Source organism: Leuresthes tenuis, unplaced genomic scaffold (assembly GCF_036924035.1).
Source record: "Leuresthes tenuis unplaced genomic scaffold, fLeuTen1.0.hap1 SCAF_14, whole genome shotgun sequence".
Lineage (NCBI taxonomy): Eukaryota > Metazoa > Chordata > Actinopteri > Atheriniformes > Atherinopsidae > Leuresthes > Leuresthes tenuis.
The window spans coordinates 9,689,993-9,699,413 of NW_027325368.1; the positions used below are offsets into that span (position 1 = coordinate 9,689,993).

Sequence of the window (9,421 nt, forward strand, 5' to 3'; positions counted from 1 at the left end):
ACTCATCAAAAATAAAGAGAGTTAAGTCAAATTTTAAAAGGGTTACACCTCAGTCAAGGCACTGCAGGTAAAATATAATTTTATTAGTCAATGTCTTTAGATTTTGTGCACATTGGCATAAGTGAAATGTTGTCATTTAGACTTGTGTAAACATCCAAAACTATGCATTCAAGTTCTCAGTTTACCTTGTATACCAGGTTGTCAGTGAATGCTGATGAAAAAACATCCAAGAAATAGTTGCGGTAATATAAGTATTCAACATGTGGAGATTCTCAATTGAACCTGTTACTTTTGTCAAGAAAGAATTTATGGAATTTAATCTTAAACACTTCTCAAAATTAATTTGTCATAAAATGACACAATCTTCTCTTCAGTCGCACAACCCTGAAAATATTGCAACAATAAAATCTTTCTGGCTGTATAGAGAATTTTGTTAATCTATGGAGTCATAAGGAGAGATGAAAAATAAAGTGACAGTATATCAACAAAATTAAATCTATATTGCAAATATAACTTTTACACGTTTAGATTAATTAGATTTCTTATGCAGATTGGCATGTTTAGTGCATGTATTGTTGCTTGTGTGGTCAAATATAACATTTAAGAACATATGGGACAAGATAAAATATTTGTCTTCTTTGTTCTTATATAGGTCATAAAGTAAAAAATCAGAAATACAATAGGATGCTTGAGGGTTTGAGCAACACTTTTCATTTTCCTTTTAAATGTTGACAAATAATGATGAATATGACCTCACTCTCTATCTGCAGAAGTTCATCAGCTTTTTTTTTTAACTTTGCCTTTCAGTCACCACTATAACGCAATTACTCACACAGACAGTGACAAAATGGCCAAGACAGTAAACAGTTCATGTGTGTCATCCTGCATCTGTCACTGGGCCTCTCAGACCACAAAGAAAAGTGGAAAGGGAGGGATGTTTTGTAAGAAAGATTGATAGTGGTGCTTCCTCAAGGAAGGCATTGCACTCCGATAGCAGCAGGAGCTTGTGAGAAGAGAGTGGTGAAATTCTCAGACAAGATTTAAACAAACAGAGACACAGATGCTGGCCTGGCTGGCCACAACAGGCATGAGAGACCACACACTGTCATCTCCAGATCAGCTGAAGAAGTATTTCAACAACTTCCACATCCTCTTTGACATTAAAGAATGCTTAAATCATTCAGCATGGTCAAGTTTGATAAAATGCTGGTGTCGCTTCTTTATTTCAAAATCAAATGTTGGACATTCAACAATCAACAAGCCATCTCTAGAATGAGATGACTGAGAAACAAATGGATTTGTGTGAGAAAGTGCAGGAGAATTTAATGTATTGCAATTCAGTCTTTGCTCTGCCTGAGCTACTTTCCTGCTACTGACAGCTTTTTTATTCTTTCACACTACATGCCATGTAGCCAAGTGAAAAGCAGTCTTATATAAAATATCTTTACAGCTGTTAAGATGGCATAAATCTTAATATAGTACACAATAGCTTAGGTAATATCTAGACTGTAACTACCAAAAAAATAGATATTTTCTCTAATGAAAAATAGGAAAAATAAATTAAAATGTCATGAAAATATACATTTATGTTTCAGTTGGTGGTTGATGAGTAACAGTCTGTAATGAATTCTTGTCATTATTTGACGCACATGACCAGCTTGAATTCAGAGAGAGGTTTGACTGCCACTCCTCCACACTTCTGTGCTCATGTGACACAGAGGCAGGTCAACTCTTGGGGGAGTTTTCTCTTTGGAAATATCCCCACCTTCAGGCCGTGCTCTGTTTCCGCCAGTTGACAGCTTGTCTCAGTGGCATCAGCTTCTGCTGGAAACATCATAGAAAAATAAAAGGGAAAGAGACATATTTTAAATTCAGAGTTCACTCAGTGTCGCTCCCCAATTCAACACGGTATGCATGTTTTCAAGGTTTTTCTTGCAGCATCACTTTGTATTGTACTGAAAGTGAGGCATTATGTGTCCTTGTGAGTCACATTGCCTGGCTTGTGAGTCAGCACTGTTAATCAGATTTTATAAAACTGGTGTCAAAAGGTTTGTGTATTTGCTCAGTCTGTCTTTGTCAAGACTGTGAGAAGTTTTAGACCTTCACAGCAAGGATACCGCTGGTCCCTCAAAGTCTAATAAGTGACGATACATTTTACGTAAAGTAGGACTGTTCTGGTAATTCAGTCAAAGCATATTTATTTAGCATATTAAAGGATGGTATCTGAAATTATGTAATAAACATTTGTAAAATGATAATAAGAGGACTTGTTAAGTCTTTTAACTGACATTGGAAATAATTGTGCAGTGGACTTTTTTTTTTTTTTTTAAAAAAGCTTTCAGTAAAATTTATTTGGTCTTGGCTTCATCAGTCATCCCGCTAGCAAAGTGTGATGCCAGTAATCAAGAAGGTGAAACCTCTCACTAAAAATAACAGTAAGATTTAAGAACTCTTACCGTGTTAAGCATTTCCTACACCCACCAACATGATTTAAAGCAGCATTAGTAGCCACACACTGTGATAGCAGACAGTTACTGCATGGTTGGTGTTAGATTGTATCACCTTTCGTGACAGATCCAATATACCTCCACTCTAACCACCAATCACTGTACTGCATCTCTCCTGCTCCGTCTCTGACTCTGATCTTATCTAGAACAGACCTCACAGGATATTTAACGTCTTTCTTTTGAATATATGGCTAGCGGTGTTAAGTGCAATACAGCCAATTCTATGTTGTTTGTGTTCTTAGACCAATTCCCTGCAATTGGATTATTTACTGCATTATCATACTTATATTTTTAACACAATATCAATATTTGAATATCATGGTTACCTTGTTTGCACTCTTCCAACAATCAAATGTCTGTGGAAGTTTTTTAGGTCAGAGGATTGGAATCATTGGGCTACTTACGACTGTCTTTGGTTTTTATACAAACAGCCAACTTGATGGCTGAAGTTGTAATTAGTTTTCTTTGCTTTATCAGCAATATACAGATTCAATTAAATTCAATTAAATTTTATTTATATAGCGCCAGATTATAACAATTGTCATCTCAAGGCACTTAAGTAATATAGTCCAATTCAAGTCAATTGGAATTCAATTCATTGTAATCATAATCCAATAATCCAATAATCCAAGATCAACTCAAGTAAAATTTTAAGCAAATACATTTGAGCATTTCTATAGCATGAAAAACAGTGTAATTAATGATATAGTTATATGAAATATTATCCTTGATAATCTCTAAATTAAAGGTTTTATTCAACTATATTGCAGTTGCGCTGTGTATGAAATGTTTTTTTTTTCTTTTGATGCATATTCCCACAGTCCAGTGAAGACTGGCCACCACATTTAAAGACGTTAATGGAAATTCAGTTTTTTCTTTTTTTAACCAATAAAGAAAAGAGGTTAAGGGACACCTTGCTGTGCGTGTCTGGGTTGCTTAGCAATGTCTTTTGCAAGCAGCATTAACATTGAGCCTGCTCTAAGTGACTAATTCAGATGATTCAGACACTTGAAATGCCAACAACATGGAAGCTTTCAAGATTTTGAAAGGATAGCTTTAAAAAAAGAATGTTACTTAGAACCTCCTCTTCTTACCACATTCAAATAAAATAATTTTTCATGGACATGTACCTTGTCAACCCGTTTTTTCTGCCTGCTGACCTCAACCTGAAGCTTTAGCCTTGGAAGTGTCTCTCTCTCTACAGCATTGTGGGGAGTGCTGCTTTGCTGAACGGCAGTTCTACTGTTTATATGGACATCAAAAATATACCAAGACTTTGCTTCACTCTGCTTTGGCACGTGGCTAAGGGGGTTTTATGATTAAAACCAGACTGCGCTTACCCAACTCAGAGAGACTAGAAAAATAGATTGCAGTTACGCATAGTCTGCACAAGAGGGAAGTACAGAAACACATCTGTCTCTGTCTTTGCAGCATATGCAAAGGTGAACTTCTCAGAGGAAGGCTTAATTGTACATATACACTGTTTAATTTTCCTTTACTACTTGGTCCTCTTTCCTTTCTTACTCTGCTACAGGACTTTTCCCCAGATGTCACCTTATTATTAAGTCAGCCTCTAGTTCACAGTCTGTAATGATGAATATGATTGTGGCATGAGAAGGAAATTTTAGTTCCCCTTCATCAACCCCTAACAGTAAATTATGTCAATTTTAAGTTAAAACAATGATCATCCTGTAAATCTAATGATGCCTCTTTAGTGTCACACAATTGGAATCAAAGCGGCTATGGGGTCTTCCTTTGCCAAAAACAACTGAACTCCTGCCAAGTCTTGGTTCCCTAAAACCTATGACTAAGACACGCTGCAAAAAAAAATCTTGTTTGAAGAGTTTACTATACTTTCTGATTTTAGATTTAACAAGTTACGGTGATTAAAAGAGCACAAATTAGTTTTTTAAAAGATGCTTAAATATAACTCCCCATAATTCCATGTTTCAAAATATGTAATAAAAAGCAGATAATGCTGTTTTTCAAGGTCAGAAATTCCTCAAACCTACTCTTGAAAGAAGAATTCTACGTCAGCAAATGAAAATGGCTGACTCTGTCAGTTGATTATAACCACATGTGTAACATAACTGAGACATAATATTGTATTCCACTTGCCAAGATAGATACATTTTACAGTGTAGTGAAGGTTGGGAAATCATGTGATATCAACAAAAGCAGACATATTACGGCCTCCCCCTCTATTGCCGCCCACACACAGACAGCACACACACATCAAACACAACTCTTCTTTTAACAGAGAGGAGCACTGCTATTCATTTACTGACTTTGAACCCCGCTCTGCCAGTAAACAGAGCAAACGTCATCAGCTGTGAGCTGACAGAAACATCAACACAGAAAAGGAAGAGAAAAAACTAACCATGAGTCGTTCCCCTGCCTGGTCCCTCTCTGACCTCCACTCACTGTAGCAGGGCCTCAGGTTTCAGGACCCTGTGGTACTGGGGCAGAACACCCCCCTCCTTCACACCATGCTGGTGCTCTGGCGTCCTCTCACAGGGTAGGCAGGGGTCCTCACAGACTTGAGCGGTGGGTATGGGCCCTTCCCACAGCGACCATTTTGCGGGTAAGGTGGAGGCTTTTGAGTTCTTGGATTGGTGGTGCTGTTCCCTATAATAACCTTAGGGTCTAGGGTTTGTGGGTGGTGTTCTGGACATGTTTGGCCAGTGTGGTTGGAGTCTCTCGTGGGGCAAAGATGAGGCAGGTGGCCATTCATGCCTGGTTTTTGGTGGTCTTTATTGAGACTGGGTGGGATGAAGTGGCTGGTTTTGACAACAGAAGCCATGTGGACAGGGGAGGGAGAATTAGTTCGGAGGATGACGCGGTCTTCATCAGCGTGTTGTGATGCCTGAATTGAAGCAGGCTTGTGATTGGGCAGCTGGGCTACCCTGAAATCTCCTAAATGAGTCGAGTTGTGATGGTTATTGGAAGATGCATAGATGCATGCCTCCTCACTGAGACTGATGTTGGCTGTAAGACGATCAATCTGCTTGACCACCTGAATGATAAAAGAAAAGGTGAGTACTACTAAAGTATTTCTAGTTCTACTATCTGTGCTAACAAATGTAAAAGTTTTTACTACTTTACATAGGTCTCCATGTGTTTTAAATAGCTTTTGTTACTAGATTCTTTAGCATAAATTACAACAAATACTCAAAAAGTAAACCTGGTTCTTAACATTCATTAGAACTAGCATGAATTTAAAGTATAATAACCTTCCATGTGTATTGACTTATTGTCACACTTGTATCAGTATTTGATCCTATGAATGAGATCGGTGCTTATTTGCTCACTACCAGACTGCATAAAATGTATCTCTAATTGAATCAATAATCAAACAATTTACCAAATGCTCAAATGTAACCTTTTTTTTCTGGATCCTTTTTGTCTCCAAGTGTCTCAATTCACAATCATGGAAATGTTTTATTCATAACAATACAACAATAATAAGCTCTGAATCAATGCTCATTTTCAGCTGCATGCAAAATGGATGCTGTAAGAGCCAGGCATGATTTAGTAATAGTCTCATGCCAGGCTTTGTACTGTGCTGGACGGTATGCTGCAAGTTACAGCAGCGCTCTGCAAAAGGTCAGCTCAAATTGTCCTTAATCACTGATTCGGTAAGGGGTGATAGCTGAGTCACAAACAATGCTGTCAGCATGAACATCCACACATAGATACACAACCTGTGGCAAACTGCTTTGCACTGTGGCTCATTTTCTCAGCATCTGAGCTTTGTGATAATCATTTTAAATGTCAAAGTAACCAGAGGAGATTTGATGAAAGGCAGTAGACCCAGACTTCCATGATTAGACACCTGATTTACGTGTAAAGATTAAACCTCTTTAATTATAGAGCCTCCTACCTCTTTCATCTCAACGTGAACTTGCTTCAAACCCCCCAGCACGTCCTCCAGATCTGTCACCACTTGCCGAATTTGATCCCTCACTGAATCTTGCTTCTTTTTCTGCCTCATCACCTCCGAACCCTGGCGCTGGTGTTCATTGTTGGTTGGCGATTTGGATATTTCTGAACAGGTGACGGTGGAGGGAGGGGCGCAGTTCCCCTTCCGTCTGCTTTGGTTCAAATGTTTTAGTGGGACTTCAGTGGAGAAGAAGCCTTTATGAGAGCTACCGCAACCATTAAAACCCTCCTCTGATCCACCCCTCAGCCTTCCGCGGTCCTGATGGCTATCTTTTTCCACCCCTCCCTCAAAGAACACAGGCCTTGGTACACTGTGGCCATTTTGCGTGTGCAAATGACCCAGTTTGTGTGTCTCCAAATGATAGTTCTCACAACTGCATCCACAGTCCTCTTCCTCATCCACAGAGATGTACCTGACGGTCCTCCTACGCGTGTACCCCTGACCTTTGACCTGAAGATGAGGGAGTGGGTGTGGTATCCCGGTGTGGAAGGGGTGTGCCCTGGTGTCGCTGTGCACCACACAGCCACACTGTTCTCTTACAGATGAGTAGTGTCTCACCCCAGGCTCCGGTGGGTAGTTCCACTGGGCAGGGTTCATTTCCAAGGGGCAGACTTGGCTGCAGTCATTTGACTGGTTGTAAGGGCCCGGCCCTGCAAACACAGGCTTCCTCTGTGGGCTCCGATGACCACTTCTCTCAACTCTGTCCACTGGTAGAGCTCTGCCTCCTACATCTTTAACCCGAGGAGCCTGGATGTCTCTCCTGCTGTCCAGTGATGGGTGGTCCGTCTGTCTAGCTGATGCTGGTTGGTATCCGGACCCACGGTGATAGTCGTATGGCTGATCATAGTGGATGCAGTACTGGCAGGGGCAGGGGGTGGGGGTGTTGCTGTGCTTTAGAAATCGATGCTGTCCCGTTGATTGTGAGCTTTCTGTGTACATGTCCAAAGAAGCCAAAAGATTTGTGCAGAAAACGCCTTAGTAAACAACGGGTTTCCTCCCCTCCAAGCTCTCTCCAGCCCAGTCATTCACTCCTTCTGTTTTCCTCATCTGCGTCTTCCCACAAGAAAACTTTTCTCCAGCTCTTTTTTTACACTCTACCCAAGACTTCTCCCTCCCCTTCCTTCCTGTCTGTTGTTTCCCTTCTTCTCTCCCGTAACTGTTAATCCTTGTGTGCGTACTTTCCTCAAACCCTCTGTCTCCTACTTCTCCTAACTTTTTCTCGCTCCTTCTTCTTCCTCACCCTGTAGCCCTCTATCCTATGAGGTGCCCCTCTCCACCTCCCTCCCTCTCTGTCTCTCTTTCTACCTCTCCCGCCTCGTTGTTCTGTCTCATTTGCTGCTGCAGGCGTCCAGTCTCTCCCTCTCTCTGTCTCTCTGGCAGTGTATTTCCCGTCTCCTCCCCTCCCCTCTCCCGCTCTCCTCTCTTTCTCCACCTCTTACGCCTCCTGCCTCTGGTATATTCTCTCACATAGTCGACTGTACCTTGATTTGAGAATTCCTTCTTTTCCCACCACCTGAAATCCGGCCGCTTTGTGAGTCTCCTCTGGTAAAGGACTCCATGTGGTATTCTGTTTTCTCAAAGAGTGCGTGAAACAGTGTCAGCTGCGGTGCTGAGCTCATTAGCCCGACTAGAGCCTTTGCACTCTGCAATTAAATGCTGCCTGGGATTCCTCGGCATGAGACCAAGAGAGAAGGAGAGGGGAGGGGAGGAGAGAAACATGAGGGGAGGTGGGGTTTTTAAACACAGACAGACAAGGGAGACAGCACTCTGAGACAAGGAGACACAGCCACTACTTTAGTACAAAGAGAACGATATCCACTTTCCTTCTGTTCTCATCAGTTTCTTCCCTTCTTGGTCTTCGTCCACTTCAGTCAACCTGACTCTGTAATTATCTGAATTTAGGTAACTTTGCCTCAACAGTTAAGCAAAATTTCACACTACTGCACTTTCAGTAATGTGTTTCTTTGGTAATCAGCCTTTTCACACTAAAACCAAATAACATAATCTATGGGTAAATAAAGAAAAATGGAATACACAAACAAAATTACAAAAGCAGGATGAGCAACCAAGATCACACATTGTTTGTGATGCAGCTTCTTGTTTCAGCAACTGAGGGAACCCATGCGTTTGTTTTCAATGAAAACAACTGGAGCCTCAAAAACAATGTTTTTTTTAGAAAGAAAAAAAAACAAGGATAGCAGCAGAGGAAGATGAATGGGATCCATCCATCCCAGCAGGAAGATGAGTGGTCGATTCACAGCTGCAGGGAAATATTGTTGATGCAGATTAAACTCAGCTGGAGTGATTCTTTATCTGTATCTTTGCATAAACACACACACATATATATATATATAAGTATACATTTCCAAAAAAGAATATGACTGCATTTCACTTCAAGTTATCTGGAGAAACCGGGGGGGGGGGGGGGGGGGGGGGCTGCTGCTTGCAAAAAGCTTTGAAGAGGAGTGAGAGCAAAATTGATCTTTCAGGTTTAGAGGAAGAAAAACTTCACTCTAGTATCGAAACTTCTTCCATCTGTGAAACATGCCTGTGGTAGTTTCATTGTTTGGGCCTGTTCAGCTGTACCTGGGCCAGGACAACTTGCTGTGTTTGATGGATCAATAAAGTCTTAATACAGGAAAGTGTAGACATCTTCTTATGAAGTGGATCCCAAAGGAAGCGTCATGCTGCAATAAAATTTTCCTAAGCACAGTTAGGTGCTTAAGTTATGATGTCAAATGAAGATTAAAGAAAAAATCATAGTCCTGATGATGGTATACAGAAAACTTTTGCCTCCATAAAAATATCTGTAATATTGTATCCTTAGATTAGTAAACAAATGACCCAGTGTAATGCCTTTGTGAAATCTATGTAAATGGCTTCTCTTCTTTGGATACATGTAAAAAAAAATGATGTTCAAGTTCATATTTATAGAGACACATAAAAAACTCCAAAGGATTCACTTTTAAGT

The 9,421-nt window shown here is 40.4% G+C and overlaps 1 protein-coding gene across 2 annotated transcripts; it reads right to left on the bottom strand.

Moving 5' to 3' along the window:
- Nucleotides 1–1,194: 1,194 nt before the first annotated feature.
- LOC140269080 (uncharacterized) lies at nt 1,195–7,843 on the bottom strand. 2 transcript variants are annotated; one of them, XM_072364101.1, is made up of 3 exons: nt 6,391–7,843; nt 4,888–5,523; nt 1,195–1,821 (listed from the first exon to the last, which is right to left on the bottom strand). In XM_072364101.1, the coding sequence occupies exons 1-2, from the start codon at nt 7,387–7,389 to the stop codon at nt 4,990–4,992; spliced, it is 1,533 nt and encodes a 510-aa protein (XP_072220202.1). In that variant the 5' UTR covers nt 7,390–7,843; the 3' UTR covers nt 1,195–1,821; nt 4,888–4,989. The 2 variants fall into 2 exon arrangements, with proteins under 2 accessions (XP_072220202.1, XP_072220201.1); XM_072364100.1 differs by having other exon boundaries at nt 1,195–1,824.
- Between the last annotated feature and the right edge of the window lie 1,578 nt (nt 7,844–9,421).

Excerpts from the sequence above, each read along its gene's own strand:
- LOC140269080 (XM_072364101.1), bottom strand. The coding sequence starts at position 7,389 with ATGTACACAGAAAGCTCACAATCAACGGGACAGCATCGATTTCTAAAG. Across the intron at positions 5,524-6,390 it reads TTCACGTTGAGATGAAAGAG|GTGGTCAAGCAGATTGATCG; the intron begins GTAGGAGGCTCT and ends TTTATCATTCAG.